At 30.5% G+C, this 19,756-nt stretch overlaps 1 protein-coding gene across 1 annotated transcript in view; it reads right to left on the bottom strand.

The window, feature by feature from the left end:
* Positions 1-19,756, bottom strand: part of LOC132732049 (uncharacterized) — a 73,969-nt gene that overhangs the window by 42,596 nt on the left and 11,617 nt on the right. Inside the window, exons 4-21 of the mRNA XM_060718399.1 lie at positions 18,213-18,365; positions 17,110-17,248; positions 16,472-16,633; positions 15,941-16,074; positions 14,799-14,969; positions 13,639-13,682; positions 13,358-13,392; positions 12,319-12,416; positions 10,397-10,564; positions 8,945-8,991; positions 5,587-5,700; positions 5,085-5,192; positions 4,351-4,464; positions 4,107-4,151; positions 3,905-4,003; positions 3,622-3,647; positions 3,132-3,244; positions 2,230-2,409 (exon numbers count right to left, since the gene is read on the bottom strand). Coding sequence (XP_060574382.1) covers positions 2,230-2,409; positions 3,132-3,244; positions 3,622-3,647; positions 3,905-4,003; positions 4,107-4,151; positions 4,351-4,464; positions 5,085-5,192; positions 5,587-5,700; positions 8,945-8,991; positions 10,397-10,564; positions 12,319-12,416; positions 13,358-13,392; positions 13,639-13,682; positions 14,799-14,969; positions 15,941-16,074; positions 16,472-16,633; positions 17,110-17,248; positions 18,213-18,365 — 1,950 coding nt within the window. The remainder of the gene's footprint in view (positions 1-2,229; positions 2,410-3,131; positions 3,245-3,621; positions 3,648-3,904; positions 4,004-4,106; positions 4,152-4,350; positions 4,465-5,084; positions 5,193-5,586; positions 5,701-8,944; positions 8,992-10,396; positions 10,565-12,318; positions 12,417-13,357; positions 13,393-13,638; positions 13,683-14,798; positions 14,970-15,940; positions 16,075-16,471; positions 16,634-17,109; positions 17,249-18,212; positions 18,366-19,756) is intronic.

Raw genomic sequence — 19,756 nt, 5'->3', positions numbered from 1 at the left:
AATCCTTTATTTAATCCGTTTACATTTGGCACTTCATATACAACCTCAAAAGCTGTAAAAGTAATATTTTCGTAAACAAACGAAATTTTGAACACATCTTGAAATTATTTGATATCTTAAAGTCAATATTTATTCCAATATACGTTATTAGCGTCACATTTCATAGATAGAGTATTCTCCATTTATTAGGAATGGGAATTATCTGCTATTATCAGAAATGGGATTTTCTCCCATGCATCAACATGGGACTTTACCCCCAAAATCAGAATGGGAGATTTCACCCACGGATGGATTTTCCTCGGAACGAAAATAGGAGGATTTTTAAACATTACTTTTTTATGTTTTTATTTACACAATAAAGTATTTAAAGATTTCAATAATAATTTTCTTGCAAAAAAAGTTAATTCTTTATTTTTTTCTAAATCTCCCCTTATTTTTATCTCCCATTTTTATAAAATGGGGATGAAACCCCATGGATTTCCCCATGGGATAACAAAACCCGAGTGGGAGATTGAAAAAAACTCAGTGGGAGACTCACTTTTGTCTCCCCAGCACTTATTGTGAGGGGTATGTGAAATTCAAATGCCAGTTTTTGCTTAACTTTATACCCTTTGTTGAATGAACTCTTTATTTATTTTCTTTTCACTTAAGAGAGAGTAGTTGAGTTTGCGAATATCCCGGATTTGCAAACTTATTCCGGAAACTATGAATTGTTTCCTTATCGAGAAAGGCTAGACATATTTCTTTTCCTTTCAGCTAAGACTTATAAACATAAATATAGTTACTAGCTGAATTATCCTATTGGAAAGCGAATTGGTTGTCAATTAAATTTTCGTTCTTGTCGGCCAATTTTGTATGTCGAGTTTTGAGTATATTTTTGAAATAATACTATTTAATGCTGTCCCTCTATAATTCTACCTACCAAAATGCCATCCTTAAAGATGGGAACGATTAAGTCTTGTGTTCAACTTTCTGGAAACACTCTCTGTGTATAAATTTTATTATACAACTTCAAAAGAAATGTAGAAATTATGTCAAAGGAATGTTCAAATACTTCTGCTATAAGGTAAGCAGTCCCCGGGCTCTATAAATTGGTTTGACGAAACTGCAATTTTAACTTCTTATTCAGGGAAATCAGCATCTTATTCATTATCATATGCAAAATTACTAATAAAGTGCGTGCTTGTGTCAGTGGTCGTTTCGATACCGTTAAGATTATTGAAATTACAACAATATTTATTATCCTTTAATGTGGTTTTATACTACGATTTTACACATTTCCAAGATTGTTTGCTTGCGCTATTGATAATTTAGCTGTACGTGGTACGTTCTACTTGATTTCGCTGAAATATACGTTTTCATTTTTTCTTTATTTTAACATGACTTTTATAACATAATAGTGTTACTTTGAATATGTAATATTGTGTTTACAAATATGATGTACGTTTTTCTGTTTCTTATCAACAAATATTTTTCATTCAATTTATAACTATATATGTGCATATATTTTCTTTAAAATAATTCAAATAATCAGTAAGTCTCATATTTCTTGATATTAGAAGTTGGATATATAGTGTACAGGAAAAATATGACACTATTTGCTTGGAAAAGTGTGAATTACATACCGACTGAGACATTTAAAAAAAAAAGAAAAACACCTATCCAATTTTTATTGGTTTTATTGTAATTACTGAAATTAATGATAATATGTATACACATTTACATAACAAATTTTCTGTTTAAATGAAATGCGTGTGTTTCTGTTTTTTTATTAAAATACTTGACTCGAAGAATCTTGTAATGATAATAATTAAAAACATTTGTTATTTGATCTAAAGTATTCCTCTTAGTATCTTACTTGCCTTTCAAAGTACGAAAATTGATATAACTGTCAAAATATCTCACTCACTTTAGGGCGTTAGGTCGAAAAGTCATTTTAAAAAAGGGGCTTAGAGTAAAGGGGTCATGAATTCATCTTAAAATCCTAAGGGATCGAAAATCACAGGATCTAAGTCTCTTACTCGCTGTTAAGAGTTATCTAATTTATTATAAAACATGTATATAGTTTCTGTGTACACCATTTAAGTCAACTACCAACTATATCCCACATGCTGGTTTCATTTCTGAATTATTACCTTAAGATATTTATGAAATAAGTTTTCACTATTGTTTCGTTTATGATACCTTATAGGGAAAATGATTTCATTAAATTTTTTGTGTGAAACTTACGTATATGTTGCCGTTACACATAAATACTGTGGTTTAGAACTGTTCATTTGTCCATCTATTGTTATATCTACCGAGAAGATAGGGGAAATACCAGGAAGATCTGTTGACTTTATGACAGGGTGTGTTGTTACGATACTTTGTAGTTCAGCTGTTGTTTCGGTGCTCATTACAGGAGGTGGGCTACGGGATTTAAAAACTTGAATTAAAAGTTGAAATAACAATTAGATAAGAAATACATGTTCATTTTTACAATACAAAATTGATAATCTGTTAACAAGTACTTAAATATACAATTGGAGTTTTACTATATATTTATATTTCGATTTTCTGAAAGAGTAAAAGTACGGTGAATTGCAGAACTGTGAGATTTTAAGACAGATTGCATTATTTAATTAAGCTTATCTACATTAAAATAGGTTGTAGTTAAAATGGCGCTTATATTTATGAACATATGTCGGATCAAATTAGGAAGTTATTGCATTTGAAATTGAATAGTTAACATTCATTTTGAATGAACAAGTATTGAATATCTTTAAACTTTCATTAATTTTGATATCTATTTAGAAAATTATCAACACAAAATAGTAAGTTGATAAAGTACATGAAGAAACACAATCACATGTAAATTGTTATTTATACATATATTACTTTAATCACATGTACATTGTAATTTATACATATATTAATTTGTCCGTACAGCGGTAATAAATATGATAATCGAAAAGTGATAAAAAATTGCCCGTTAGATCTCCGTTTTGAAATTTAAGAAATATTTAGTCTGGAAAAGAATTCGTATACACCTTTATAAGTGTACGAGTATTAATATCATTATTATTGCAAATATATTGTAGATACTTGATTAGTTTACAATAAAATTCACCGAAGTTACTAAATTGTATTACCCTGATTTAGCTGCAACATACAAACGCAGACTGCATGCTAATCTCATGTCCCGATGTTTATAACATATCAAAGTGCTTCCATCTTTTGGAGAAGGAGAAATTATCCCGCTGCCCTGTAAGCGACAGACAAACGAATTATCACAGTTTTTTAAATATTACATAATGTTTCATTGTTTTCGGAAGAATCGAAATTGGTCTCTTCATACATTTACAGTCATGTGTTAATTCATAGAATTAAGACTCGTAAAAAAATTATAATGCTGGAAATTAACAAATTTCCATGTTCTAAAACGTTTTAAAATGCATATCGACATCATTTACAAACGCAGAGATGACATAAGTAATTTAAATGTGAGTTTCCTAAGATGACCAAAGCTTAGGGTCATAATTTATAAATGTTTGTAAATAAATGACTTTTGTCATTATCTAAGTTTATTTCTATCTTTAAAGATTAAAAAGAAACACAATATAAGACGCAATAATTACTTACAACAGTTCCCGATATATTACATTTTGCTGGAAAATAGAAAGATATACATAATCATTATTTTGTGAAACGAAAACCTAATAATAAAAGACTTTCAATACTACTTATTACTTTGGCTTAGGTTAAGCTTTATCCTCAATTTGGATAGCTTTTACCTTTATTTGCCTATATTTCCCTACAAAATTTAGCACAAAATATATCAAATTTAGCACTATATATAATTTCTTAATCGCTGGTCGTTGGTCTACATAGATTTAGGCTATCTTGGCTTAGTACAAAAAATTACGTGTCAGGCAATCTGGTCCGGTGTATCCATATGAACAAGTGCAGTGACCGCCAACAGAACAAACACCCCGCTCATTACAAGGATCTGGTTCACAACCACCTGGAATTTTCCAATGATATAAGCAGTTTATTAGATATAACATATAATTTTGTAAAATTTTCAACAAAAATTACATGAAAAATAGAAAATAGAATTAACCTACTTGCTGGGCAATTCATGACTCCATATCTCTGAGAAGGACATTTGTCTGTAAGAAAAATAAATAAATAAATAAACATCGCCTGCATAAACAAATATTTGTAGGTAAACGTGGAAAAAATCCATTATTTTATGACCATCTTTATTGCAATTTAACGGATTCATATGTAAATCAGTAAAGCAAATGCAAGATATACTGTGCAATTTTTCATAACAAAATTATCAACAAAATGGACCAAATGTCTTACCCGTTTCACAATGATCCCCTTTATAGCGATCAAAGCATTCACACGAATAACTTTGGACACCATCGATACATATTCCATGATGATTGCATGCATTTTGATGGCAATCGTTAATATCTACAAAATATGTATTTTAGTAAGTAAAGCAAATAACTCGTGGTTCCACCCGATGAAATAATTCACTCGCTGATACAAGAGCAAAAAAAAAACTTTGGTTGTATCTTTTAAAGGTTTCTTTGAGAAGGTTTTCAAAAACATGCTTTAATATAAGAAACACATTTTAATCAAAATCATTGAACTGTTGCAAAATTTTAAATTATGATTAAGATTACTTTTGAAAAGTAAACAACAAATCCACTAATTTGTTTTATAATGAAATACTTGGTTTTATCAACGAAATAAATAAAATGAAATAAAATTTAAAAAAATTTAAAAATCGCCATCTGCATATTTCACTAACTCTACAGCTTTGCAAATCTTTACTTAAAACTGTTAACATGAATTGTTTTGTTTTCAACGTTCTTGCAACCGTTTAACACTTTTGACGCGTTTGTTGTCTCCAGCACGTCAATAAAACAGTAGTGGATTTCTGTTTTTATTTCCTACGTAGTTGAACAGCTTTAAGCTTACGTAATTGGCACCACATCAAAAACGTAAAATTTCAAAATATTTCATTTTTTACTTCTCAGTAAGATATGTCGTAAACTGAAATTTTTCTGCTGAAATTATGCACTTACTATTTTCGCACGAAGTCCCAATAAAGCCCGGTTTACAGTAACACTGTTCATTAAAACAAATATAGCTGTTATTATGAACGCATGGATCTGGATCACAAAAATCAATTCCTGAAATAATAATTGAATATATATTTCTATTTGATTTCTTTATACCTTTATCTAAGTTAAAGTTATCCATGTAACATAATATGAGAATGTCTCTACAGAGAAACAACTTTCCATAATAGATATGTATTGCACACAAGTGGTGTGTGTTAAAATATATATCATAAAATGAAAGACGTGTATAATACAACATAACACAAATGTTAATGAAGACCTGTGTTATCATCAATTGTCAACGGTCTAAAAAGAAAGTGATGTGCTGATTCATTTACTTGCTTGAACCAATAGCATCTACTTGCTTGAACCAATAACATCTGCGTTTACTGTGTTTACTCACTGTAGAATAAATACTTAATGTCGAGCCACACGATAATAACACGAAAATATATTAACTTACTATGTTCGCACGTTTTCCCATACGTTTTAGGCATACATCTACATCTATACCCACCAGTGGCTATATCTCTCTCACAATAAGCTGCATTTTTACACGGTGCTGACATACACGGATCTATATGTGATATGATAAGCGTAGATAATGATATTGACAATCATTACCTCCCTTGGTCGCCATTTTAAGGGTCATTTCCAATTTAACATGGGCCTTATTGCTCCTTGCCAAGAGGAGTGAGCAATTTTTGTTTATACTTTTGTGTCCATGGACCCGATTTTGAACAATTAAGCTAAAAATAAATTCAAAACCAAATCTTCATTCCATTTTCTATTATATAAAGTCATATATTGGTTTCCCCTTCGTTGATTCGCAACATGTCATATTAATGAATGAAAACGGAAACAAATTTCACGCCTCAATCGCAGGGAAGTCAGTATGAAAAACAAAACATGAACTTAATTCGAAAATGTGTTTTTTACATTTGTATCTTCCACAATAAATTTCTATTTTTTTTTTTGTATTACGCAGTATGTTACGAATGCATTCAATTGCTGTACAAGACTGTAACATGAACTCAAAAGCTATAAAAAGGTGACAAATACGAAAATATATTTATAGAAGTAGTTTTAGTTTTGAGTCTTGAAACTGTTTTAGAAAAAAATGATATTTGAAAAAGAAACAGTCAGGGGGAAAATTGACTTCACAAATAATTATACTGATCAGACTTAGATCAAATACAGCAGCTTATAAGATGTTTCCTTTTTAAAGAAACTTCCCATACCTTTAAAAAATTTTTTTTTAAAAAAAACAGTCCTAAATCAACTATTTATGATAAAAAATAATTATAAAAATATAATAATAAATTATTTTTATTTTATTATACCAGTAAAAAAAAGGTACCTATGTTTTTACAGGTAATAAATTTTTATAACTATTTTTTAATTATTTATATATCATAAAGGTTTTATTTAGGATTTTTTTCTAAAGAAAAACCAAGACCGGACGAGCACCTATGCCCATTTGTGCCACCAGTGTTATGCATTGCAAATTTTTGGACAAAAGAAGGACCAGAAGTCCACTGATTATAACTGAACCGGAACATGCTGACGATAAACAATAACAACTTTTTTTTGTAAAAAAACGAATATTTTTTTGTCAAAAACGAATTGAAATATATTCTCTATTGTATAAAACTAATTAAGAAAATAATCAATCGTAAAAATGCTAACATTTGCTCTCCCACGTGGAAGAAATAAAAGTATCTATCTATCATACTGAAGGGAAACAAGTGTGCACATTTCATTTTTCACTTTTTCTGCAGAAAAAGTCATTCGTTTTGACAGTTGCTAATTTCATTTAAATATCAGCTTTATAGTTTATTGTTACGTGGTACAAATTTATATGCAGGTATCAACTATGTTACACCCAAAATATCTATGTCGCCTGTCTATTGATCACAGATATACCGACAACACAGGATGCGCTATCTGTAGATCAGCACGTGGTAGGGATAATTATATGCATGGGCTGTTTTAGATTGCCGATCACCAAAACGTTGTAGTTTTAACTCCACGTTAGAATTGCGTTTTAAATATAAGACACAGTAGATCTAAATATAACTCGATCGCAGACAAATATGATAGAGCTATGCAATTTTTAACTTTTGCAAAATTTTCTGTTGATTGGTCACGATTTTTTGGGAAAAATTTAGGGGAATACTCTCAGTAGCTTTTCTTTGTATAAAACAAAAAAAAGGGGAAAAAATTTAAATCATAAAAGAAATTTTGTCTTAAAAACAAATTTTTTTTTCCCTTTTCTTGTTTAAAACCTAAAAAGTAAAAAGAAATCCTTTTTATAAAAAAAAAAGGGGGTTTACGAAGAAATTTAAAATAGCTTGATTTCCGTAATTTTCCCTCGTTGTTCCGCAGTATGACGAATCCCAATTGTCCGATTGCAGGGAAAACCTAACGGGTTTCCCGTTCCACAGGGCCCACAAGGCAAAAAAAAAAACTAGGGGTAGCCCCCTTCGCTTTGAGTGATTCGTTTTGGTCTCCCTTTTTATTTTATATGATACAATTGGGCCCAAACATGAAAAGGGGTTTTTCGAAAAATAAAGTCGATAAAAGTTTTTGTTCTGACATGTTTACATATGGATTTTTATATTTCTTGCCTTCATTAGTTGTTGAAATTTGTAGAAAATGATTAGCATTATAGGTGAATAAAGGGTACATACTTTGATATTTTATTACCATATTCTTTTATTACTGACTAGTGACACAAGCAGAACAATGTTGCACAGCAGTCATGTCACAGTACAAGACTTGTAAGTCTTGTTTGTATTGGAATTACTTTCTTTACTAGGAAGGCATAAGTGAAAGCATATTTTCATTCAATATCAGGTCCCTCTCTCATGGACAAGTGCATACATACGATCAGTTTGATTACGCAAATTTAAATGATTTACAAAACATCCGGACTTTGTACAAAAGTTTACAATAGTTATCTTAATAGAAAATGCCCTGTGCATAGGAACAATTTAGCAAGGTATATGTAATGAGAGCATTATTTGCGCGGAAAACTTTAATTGCTGCATTGCATCCACATTTGTACTTGTTGAAACTTAGGTTTTCATATTTATTGGTAGGCACTTCTGAAATTCCACGATATAAAACAAAGTGTATTGCAAGTAAAGAATCAAATGTAAAGTAAATGTAGACAGATTATTGACCATTATTCTTACGTATTCAAATGCTTTTTAAGTAATTTCCTGTCTCATTTATCATTGTCATCATTGTAATCATTCTCAAATTTCATGAACTATTATGTTTCAGTTAAATACGTGCATGTCATGTCATTTATTCATTATATGTTGTATTTCTATATGTTATTTGGTGATGAGCTTGAATTGCTTAAACCAAGTAATAAATATTTAGGTCAGCTGCTTATTATGATTTTTTCATATTTTGTCATATCGAATATTGACTTCAAAAATGAATGCCACTTTAAGCAAGGGAGGTAAATATCGTGGTTTATATTATTCAAGAATATACAGGAACATTTGAATTTTGAATTAATTACAATGTAAAATTCCTTTCTTTTCGATATTACTTTGCAACCTATATATTTACATGGAGGAACTTCCACTAAAAACGATAAAAGTAATTATCACCTGGTGGTTCAATGATAAAAGTAATTACACACCTGGTGGTTCGATGATAAAAGTAATTACACACCTGGTGGTTCGATGATAAAAGTAATTACACACCTGGTGGTTCGATGATAAAAGTAATTACACACCTGGTGGTTCGCTGATAAAAGTAATTACACACCTGATGGTTCAATGATTAAAGTAATTACACACCTGGTGGTTCAATATTGCTTGTGATACATACATCTTCACTTTCACCGCTGTAACAGATAAAGACAATCAAAGCATCAATTTTTTAAGTATTCAAATGTGCAAAAGCCTAGATTTACAGGAAGTGCATTGACGTGCAAAAAAGTCAATGTGTAAAAAATTACTTATTCAATTTTGCTGTGCAGAAATATTCGGATTGAAATAAATTCAGTTTGAATCAATATTGTCATTTAAAATACATCATTTTCAATTTTTAGACACAAATATGCAATACTAAAAAAGAGATTTTTTTCTACGAAAAATGCCTACATATAGTTACGATTAGGTTAGAAATGACGACTTTTTGCTTTTACAATTATAGTTCTTTTGCCCTTAACTTGTCTTAGTAAAATTGTAAAAAACAAGAACCAAAACCGATATATCTGACGAAAATATTATTTTCTTATACGCCAATTGCCATTTTTTTTGTGTGCGCTACTCATAATATTTGGCTAAGCCTGAATTAAAAATATTTATCGTACCCTACGAATACACTTATTGCACAAAAATGTGGAATTGCTCTTCTCATTACGCTTTGTAGAAAGATGCAGTTTTCATTTGCAGAATGTTTTTATATAATCTGCAATCAGTTACATCTTTATACATTTACAGTTTATATGTTAAACATTTAAATTATGATATCACATACCCGGAACTGAACTTAGCTGTAAGAAACAGTATGAATATTTGTTCCTATACCAAACTAGACATCTGGTGTACTGCAATTTTGTCTTGATCGCAATACACAAACAAATAGGGAGGATTTGGGAATCAATTGAAATATACACTAAAAATTGTAACCCTTTAATTCGTAAGAATATAGTTTGAACAAGAATATACAGGAACATTTGAATTAATTACAATGTAAAAATTTATGTAAAATTACCGACTCTTTCTTTTCGATATTACCTTGCAACCTATATTTTTACGAATGACTTCCACTTAAGACAATAAAATTAATTACACACCTGTTGTTAAACGATAAAAGTTATTACACACCCTGGTGAAAAAACAAGAAACGGTAAAAGACTTCCAGATCCCCACCGAACAGTAGAAAATTTATTAAAAAGTGTTTTTTCTTAAACTAGTTGCATAGACTGACAACAAGGTAATAACAATATAAGTGCATTGCTGGTATATGAGAGCCATGACCTTTCATGCTGATATCTTTTAAATATTTTTAGTTATAGACAAAACAAAAGAAAAAAATGCAAATTAAGCACTTAAACCAACAAAGGGCACTAATTACAAAATTGTGATGTAGAGAGTGTTGGCATTCTTTTCATTTGCATTCATTCGTATCGTGGTCAAGTATCAAATTAATATCTCTACAGCCTCATGAGTAATTGGCTGAACAAAGTAATAAGAAATGAAACAAAGAGTTTATCACTGAGAAAAATCTTGTATGACACTCACCCATTAACGTCCTTTGCTTTAAAGCATATACGTTCCTTTCCATGCATTGAATGTTCAAACGACAAGTCAGCTTTATACACTATCTGGCCTTTGTGAGTAAGAGATTGTATTGGGCCGATTTCATACTTGTCAATGAAACTGTCAGTTATATGTATCTCAGACACATCACTATCAAAATTAAATATTTAGCTATTTATTCATGCTCATGGATGTAAAGTTATGTTTTATTACTCTGAATGGAAATTATCTGGTATTGAGAGCATATCCAGGGATGACCCAGAAATACCCGGAATTAACTATAAATTTAAAAATAATTATTATGTGTTCATATAACAAACACTATAATAATGAGTAAAATTTCCTCTTTACAAGGAAACAAGAATACTATTTAACACATTATGCTCACCACATGCGTATTAAAGCAAGCATAGAATGCGTATAAGGCTTGATCTGAACGCTGTCACAACGTCATAAGCGTTGACGTCAAAAACATACAAAAATATTTTCAAATTATTTTCCGCTGTACGGAATAAATATCAATGCTTTATAAGCCATTGCGTTTATAATTATGTTCATATACCATATGGTGTCCTTTTGTCGGAAAAATCACGGATGTCATTCATAATAAGTGTGCTAACAATTCAAACCTATGACTGTGATTTAATTTAAGTGTGCGGCGGAGAGAGGGGTAAAATCATACGCATCTCAAAGTTGAATGAATTAAATATGTTACATTTCTTTATATCAATTAAACATTTTAATTGACGTTTTTTAAAACAAGAGGGCCATGATGGCCCTGAAGTCGCTCACCTGTATATAGGCCCCCGGAGCGGGGCCAGTTCAAACCCCAGGGCTTTTATTTGAACAAACTTGGTAAACACCCATTAGAAGATGTTTCATGCTAGACATCAAAGGTCTAGCTCGTTGGATTTTTAAAAGAAGTTTTTTCTTTACACATATATTTTAAAACAATGACATCCCTGGGGCAGGGCCAGTTTTGACCCAAGGACTTTTATTTGAACAATCTTTGTAGGCACTTACTAGAAGATGTTTCATGCTTAATTTTTTAACAAACTTGGTAGACATCTATTAGAACATGTTTCATGCTAAATATCTTAGCTCTTGCTCTTTGGGTTCTTTAAAAGAAGATTTTTTAGTTTTTACTATATGCATATAGGAAAAATCAATGACCCCCTGGGGCGGGGCTAATTTTGACCCAAGGGCTTTTATTTTAACAAACTTTGTAGACACCCATTGGAAGATATTTCATGTTAAATATCTTAGCTCTAGCTCTTTGGGTTCTTCAAAAGAAGATTTTTTAAAGTTTTTACTATATACATATAGGGAAAATCAATGAACCCCTGGGGCGGGGCCAATTTTGACCCCAGGGCTGTTATTTGAACAAATTTGGTAGACACACACTAGAGGATGTTTCATGCCAAATATCTAAGCTCTAGCTTAGAAGAAGATATTTAAAGTTTTTTTTTTCTTTTGGCCAGAGTTCTGCATGGAATGGAATTCTTTGAACAACTTTGTTAAGGCTTCACACAAGGAACATCCCTATTAAGTTTCATTATGATCTGCCTTACGGTTTCAGAGGAGATGTCGTTTTAAAAGTGTGAACGGACAACGGACAACGGACGACGGACGACAGACGACGGACGAAGAGTGATCCTAATAGCTCACCCTGAGCATATGCTCAGGTGAGCTAAAAAGCTTTTATCCATATAAATATATCCACTGAAAGATTTGGCTTGTTCTAGGGTAGCTTCGACAGTAGCGTGCACATTAAAGTACCGTCAATGAATAGGTTTAATCAAACCAAGCCTGCAGCGTTTTCAATTTCGCCGTTTGGACGTTCTTAAGGGATTCTGCTTTTTGTATTTGATAACAATGTTAACCAAGTATTTAAGCATACGTACACTCCAGATTTTATATATAAAGCCACAACACAAGTTGCGTGAATTTTGCATGCAACAAGCTGGTCAGGTGACGGGATGTCAATAAAATACGGCTTGTTCTGGAAATAATAAACATGAACTAATATCTTTACAGTGACATTATGGCAATACAAGGGTAAAAGGTAAGCGAACAGGTGAAAATCATAATAAGTTTTGCCATAAACCCTTTCAATTTACTTCACATAAACGATAAATAACCAGGCCCAATGCAATTTCTGTAGATATTCAAGCAAACATCGGAATCTACCTGTAACGTTCGGTTTATTAAAATACTGGGCAGTCTTTTATATTTTAGGCAGATTTATTTTTTTATCATAAACATTTTTCCAATATCAAATGTTGGTCAGTCACGATTTTAACAGTCAATCATTTAAACAGTCAACTCAGCTCAGTTTGATAATAAAACAATGAGCATTATGGCACGGTCAGTCCCTTTATTTGAAATGAGAAGACATAATGGCAAGTATAAATTTATTGAAATATAAGGAATTCAAATCAATCATTTCAAATTTGCTACATTCATTTACAGTAATATTAAAAACAAATTTAATATAAGTCATTAAGTCATTGCTTCATGTAAGTGCAAATATGAATTATCACTTGACAACTACGTCAACCTGTACGCTTTGGCTCGGTGTTTAAGTGCTTTGTGTTGTTTATTTGTAATTTAAGGGCATGAATTCGAAATCAAAGAGCGGGATTTTTTCCAGATGCATTCAGAATTTAACAATTATCTGGACTTCGTATAATAAGAACAGTATTTCTGACATGAAACATATAACTGTCATCAAAGAAGACGGAATTAAAAAGTCAACCTCTGACAGCTGCTTCAGTGATTTCAGTTCTTGTGCTTTATCACTCACATCATCGGTTCATTTGTGCATAAAGTGAGGGTGTGAGTTTGAATACAACACTGAGTGTTAACTTTCGGTCCGGAATTTTTGTGTTACACATTTGAAACTTCCGTAAGAAATAGTGGGTTTTTAGATATATGACTTACCGTAGAATATGACGATGAGTGGTTGAAAACATCAGCTGAAAAGTACATCAGAAATCTATATCCTTTAATAGAATAATGTGGATAAACATGTCATGGTTATTATATATGCATCGTTTCAATAAAACCGCTTTTTATTCACTAAAATCTATTTAAATGAGAAATCTTTGCAGAATTAAAAAACGACACAAAAAAAAATCAGTTATCACTAATATAATTGTAAGTTAAACTTTGATTATCCCATTTGATAGCAATTGCAAATTATATCAAAATTATTTACTCACGCCGAACATCTAACACGAAACATCTTTGTTCATCAGAATCAACGCTGAAGCATTTCAAACATTAATATATACCAAAAGATTAAATAAAGAAAAAACTAAAAGTAAAGTTAGACAATATATAGATCATATTATTATGCAAGATACATGTATGTTCACAAAAAAACGTAATGAAGAAGTTTATTGAAAAGACGTTACTTTTTTAAGAAAACAAAAACAAAACATGTCTAATTTTTACTCCTTTTCCTAAAAATAGATTTTCTAGTAAATTCACCGTTTTTCCCCTAAACTTATAAATTTTATGGAAATCCGTCAAAGTTAACAAGGATTTGTCTTGTACTAAACGTATCTAGGTATTGATTGTATAGGTATTTTACGAATTGATACAGTCTATGCGTTCTTTATAAAACTATATGAAGCAAAAATATAGAATACCATAGAAAATGAAAGAAAACTGAAGAGATTATATCAGGTGTACAGAAGCAAATTTGAAATTGCACATAAACATTATTTTTAAACGTCATGGTTTAAATAAAACGTATTTTTGTCTGTGAATAAGATGTGAGTCACATTTCGGCTTCAGGAAATATTTTCATAGTTTTTTACCAGCTATAATGTATTTGTAATGATATTCAATTATATTTCTTTAAATGTCCATTTTATTTCAGAAATTTTATTTCTAAAATAACAACACTTTTTATCTTTTATATCTTGAAAAAGATTCATAAATATTGCACATTTTGCGTCTTTTGCCCTGTTGACAATTTATACAATTGTAGTGAATAAGTATTTTGTATGGAAGAAAATAAATTACTACATTGTTTTCACATTGCTACTTTTGCGGCATATTTCCTCACGCCCTGTGCTACTTTGTTCAATAGTTATACACTTAACATGTTCTAAACATTATAAAAACAAATGTTTGACAATTTCAAATTCTTTAAAAAAAAGACATTTCAGGTATATAATTCATTTAAATGAACAATAAACATGAGTTAAGATATACTGTGGATTTGGTATGGATGTTTTAGACTCGGGGAAATGAAACGAGGCTAAAATGGACCAAATATTGATTGATATTAAAACAGAAAGATCTTCATATGCTTGTCTTTTACATTTTACACAAGGTTTGAACTAAGAAACGAGATTCTGTTCTATCTTACCCAGTAGAATCCATGACACTAACGCATGCTATATGTCTTCCTGCATCCGTAACTGATGGTTTCCATGACATTGTGGTAAACATTACTTGCGACCTACTGGGATCCTGTTGAGCATGTGATAACAGGAGGTTTTCTCCTTTTAGTCCAAAAATTGTAAACTCTCCTATAGTACTAAGAAAAAAGACAACTTTGTCATCATTTTTATTTTATTTATATTACTATCAATAATTAAAAAGTATACTTTAATAAGCATTAACTATTAGAGTTCATAAGTTCATTCCCTGAAATCATATCTTATAATAGAATCAAATGTAACGCTTTTTTAAAAACAACTTCATGGGAAAATATATTAGAACTATTTGGTGTGACAAAATTAAACTTCCTATTTTTCTGTGGTTATATATCATTAGTTGCCACTTTATCCTGCAAACAAAATAACAGAAATACATCGATGTCGTGCATTTAATCATCAATCAAGGATATGTGGAAATGCATAATTCAAAACATATTTCTTTGAGTGGTTATATGTTGATTCTGGTGTGATTTTTAGAAGGCGTAAATGGTTAGATAGTATGTATCTTGAGTCTAAGCGTCAGCACTGACAAAACCAAACAGTTATTTTCTTTTGAAGGAATTAGTTAAAACCAAGAGAATGGAGTATTTTCATGGAAGACATGTTGAAGTTGGTTATGAATATATTAGGATAGTTTTTAATTATACAGATACATTAATACAAATACGACACATTGTAAAGTCGTGTTTCATTTGATAATAGTGAGCTTTATGAAATATTTTCACATGGCTTCTTTAAATTCCATAATGACATTTAGCAGCACTTCGGGCTATATTACAAAAAAGTGAGTGCAATCTTTTGATGTGACATTGTCCTTTTGTCCTGATAATTTGGTCCTATGAAGCACAAATTGTCTCTTCTTGATGTTGTATTATGCACTAACATTTATTGAAAATAACTTTCATGCATGATGAATTTATGTACGAACACAATTCTTTACTGCACTAAGTCCTATTTGTGAAATACACGAAGTCCAATGCCTTGCCGTTGTCTTGACTAAGGGACCTGTGTATTGTCTCTGCCAGCCAGATACTTAACTATTAGTTGTTATACTCCGCATAATACTCACGTGTTTTCGGGAGCTTCAGCATATATTTTTGTTCTCAATTGCGTGCCCGAATACATGATGAAAACATGGTTTCCTGCATAACTTGGTTCTACAAATACTGGAGTTGTTAGATTATCTATAATCTGAACAACAAACTGAAACAAACATATGTGTCGCATCGCATAAGTATATTATAATAATGTTTAAGTCAAAAGGTAAAATTGCATTGAGTAGCAAACTGAAACTTGTTGAAATAACTGGTAGATATACACGCACGTATAATCATAAAAATAGTAATTGTAATCGCATGAATAAGAAATGCAATGTTATATATATTATTGTATTTTGTTTACTGAAGTATTAATCTTTATAGTATATTATCCTTTACTTATTATAGCAAATATACATGTGTATTCGCTCAGATACACAATTCAGCATAGTCCCAAAACACTTTGTTCATTCATTTAACAATTCAATTTTTTTCAGTCAATAGACAATAATTATTGGATTCATGGATTTAAGGAGTAATCAAATTAAAAAATTATATTATACCTGAACGGCAGTTGTGCTTAGGGAGTATCTTCCTGCAGTGTAATGTTCGGTCCCGTATATTATGTCCTTTCTATTATAATCACGGACGCTGACAGGAACGGCAATCCATGTATTATCCTCATACCCAATGGCTCGCGAAGCGTTGATGAAAACAGAGCAATTCTTGATGATGCAAATATATATAAAACAATTAAATGATTTGTTTTTGCTTTGTGGATTTTACCTTAAAAGTTTATACATTAATTATTTTGACAGATAGAATATACCATTATTTTGTTTCCAAATATAATCTTTTGATAAATGTTATTTTAAGATATGCCGGGCGCGAAAAAAAGTTAATAAAAGGAAATCAAAGAATACTTCAAATCTTTAGCAAATAAATATATAATTTCATAAGCATCAAATTTCGGTTCTGATCTTTTTCAATCATGTCATATGTTGTAAAGTTTTATTTGAAAATTTTAAATGTGTAAACTTGTTTGAAATAAACTAATCTTAATGTGACTACTAAGAATATACATTTTCGCTATTTATTTTTTTAATTCTTGCGCAGATTTTTAAGAATAACAACTGTCAGCTTATTGAAAAAAAACTATATTTATGCTTGTATAATCACTGCTATATGAAACATAATTTACCTCCATGATCTGTACGAGTGGAGGTGGATTTGTTGAGATCAATCCTCCCTCACTAAATTCTGAAATTTTACATTTAATGTAATCGCCATCACCATCAACTGCTGGAAGTCTGATTTCGGTAACCTTATCAAGTTTAACCCTTTAACATATAAAGGCATCATTTATTATAAAATCATATTAATATCATTATGTATGTATTACAGCTTATATCTATTATTCATAGATGATATGTCAATATTTGTAACAGTGACATCAAAAAGTGTTTAGTGCAGCAAATATATGATATACTGAAACAAACGTTGACATTTGCTGGTAAGATATTAACTTTAATCATAAATACTTGAACCGTCTGTCAAGTGTCCAAAAGTATGCTAAAACTGTAATTGCAAGAGAGAATTACAATAGCTTTATCGATTTAGTAGACAATTACCGGTAAGGTTGCCCTTACCATCAAAATGTAAGTGCCATTTGTTTGAGATTTCAATACCATATTACATATATAAGAATTATAAAGGTATGCTTAAGAAAGAAACTCTAAAGTTATTAATCATAGAAGGGTTGTCATCTTAACATCTGACATAATGACCTCAATTAAATCGTTAAGTCAACGTCCAGTCTTGGACAGTGTCCCTGCTAAGTGAAAACACTAAGCAGATCTCAGTGTTCAAATTAAATAACAACAACTACGGTTGGTACTTTTTTTAAGTCATTGATCGGGAAAGGTAGAAAAGGTGTACAAACGTACGTGGAAACGCATGTATGGGTCGACGTACGGACATTTTAATAACAGTATGTTCAAATATGTTCAGTGTGAGAGCATTATCACTTATATCGTTATGATAAACTGATTATTCGACCAGATTTTTTTATAAAACAATTTACGCATATAGCTTTTAACATGACGAAACTTGTGCCAGATATAAAATATGAAACATTTGTATGCTTTGCTGACATGTGTTACTTATCTGATGTAATTGTCACAAATTACAAAAGGTCTGACCTTATATGTCAAGTTGATTTGAGTTTAAATTAAATCATTTTATCAATGACTTACTTTGCTACAAGTGATATTGGAATGAATATGATATAAATAAAAACATAACCTGTAAAACGGTTTCGAAAGAGTCTTCGGACTTTGATTTGTTGTTTTTGTATCGCTCCTAACCCTTGAATATATTTTTGTTTGGAAATGCCACCTAATATTCTTTCCACTTGTCTGCACTAACGAAAGATGCCTCCAGGACAATCCCGAGAAACTGAAATTTCAATAACATAGACAGTAATTTAATAATTCTCTTATTATTCGGAAACAAAATAACACATACGATTTTAAATATCATTCATGGTACGAGTAATATTCAAAATGAATCATCTAAAGCGATTAAACAATGTAAATTGAATGTAAATTTCATAAGAAAATTTAAATAATTGATAATATACATGTATACTTACTTTTTTAAGCGTTTAACCGATACCACATTCATAAAAAGGTCCATGCTAAACATTACATTTATTTTGTATGAGTAGATTGTAAATTTTGTATAGGTAGAAGATCTGAACACGACGTTAAATACGGAGCTCTATAACGCGTGACTATTGTTTTTGGCATAAGTTGTAAAGATGATTTTTATGAAGAATGTTCTTATGATGAGCTTAATGAAATGTCGTTTTCAAGTTTCAAATATTGGCTTAAGAGATTTTCCTAAGAAGATGCACAACCTGATTGTCCACCGAAAACAGCAACCTCTAATTTGATAGATGATACTTCATAGAATGAAAGGTGTAATGTTTATATTAAAATAACTGTAAGACAAATAGCTAAATTAAATTTATTTTCATTACCAACACGCTTAGCTCAATGACTATTATCTGCTAATTTGTTTAGAGGTCATTGGTCTCACACCGCTAATTCAAAAATCAATTAGGATTAGTAGTAGGACACTTTTGGAGAAGCTAATAATTACAGGTTATTGATCCAGGGAAAACAGCGGCTGGATTTACAGTCGAGTTCTGACCAAAACTGAATTAGAATTGGCGTTAAAATCAGAAAATAAATTTAAAAAATTAAATTATAGACAAAAAAACTGAATTTGTGAAAAAATGCTATGCCACCACATTAATACAACACTAAAAAGTAGGAACAGAAGTAGATGTTTCTATACAATTGAACTTTGCCATAATGCATTAGTGTGTAGTGTATTTCGGGGTCAAGGTCATATTTCAGATGCAAGACAATGAGCAGAATTTAATATAAATACAAAGGGTAGGGAAAAATAAAAATTATGCTTACTGATTAAATTTTGTTATTTAAGGATCTGCTTTATACTTTTTAATCGCTCTATAAGAATGAATGCATAAATTTTAATGATTTCATATAATGTGGACAAATATTTTATACAGTACATATTTTACATATTCTTCGATGTTTGAAAATTGTTTAAGAAGCATAATTATATACATATTTAACATTTCACTTATGTATGGTTACAACTTTAAGGGCGGTAAATGTAAAAATTGCACCTTCCGTTCGTTTGTCTGTCTGTCTGAATGATCAGATATTTTGGGTTTATGTGAAAATGAAAGCAATAGTTAATAGTAAATTTTCTTTTATGCTATTCATTCCGTAAAGTTTTATTTGCCTTTTTTG

The sequence above is a fragment of the Ruditapes philippinarum genome, unplaced genomic scaffold, assembly GCF_026571515.1.
Source record: "Ruditapes philippinarum isolate M1 unplaced genomic scaffold, ASM2657151v2 ctg2963_1_1_1_1, whole genome shotgun sequence".
Taxonomy (NCBI): Eukaryota; Metazoa; Mollusca; class Bivalvia; order Venerida; family Veneridae; genus Ruditapes; species Ruditapes philippinarum.
Note: the sequence above shows the minus strand (reverse complement) of the source record. Positions and strands in the feature narration are given on the sequence as shown.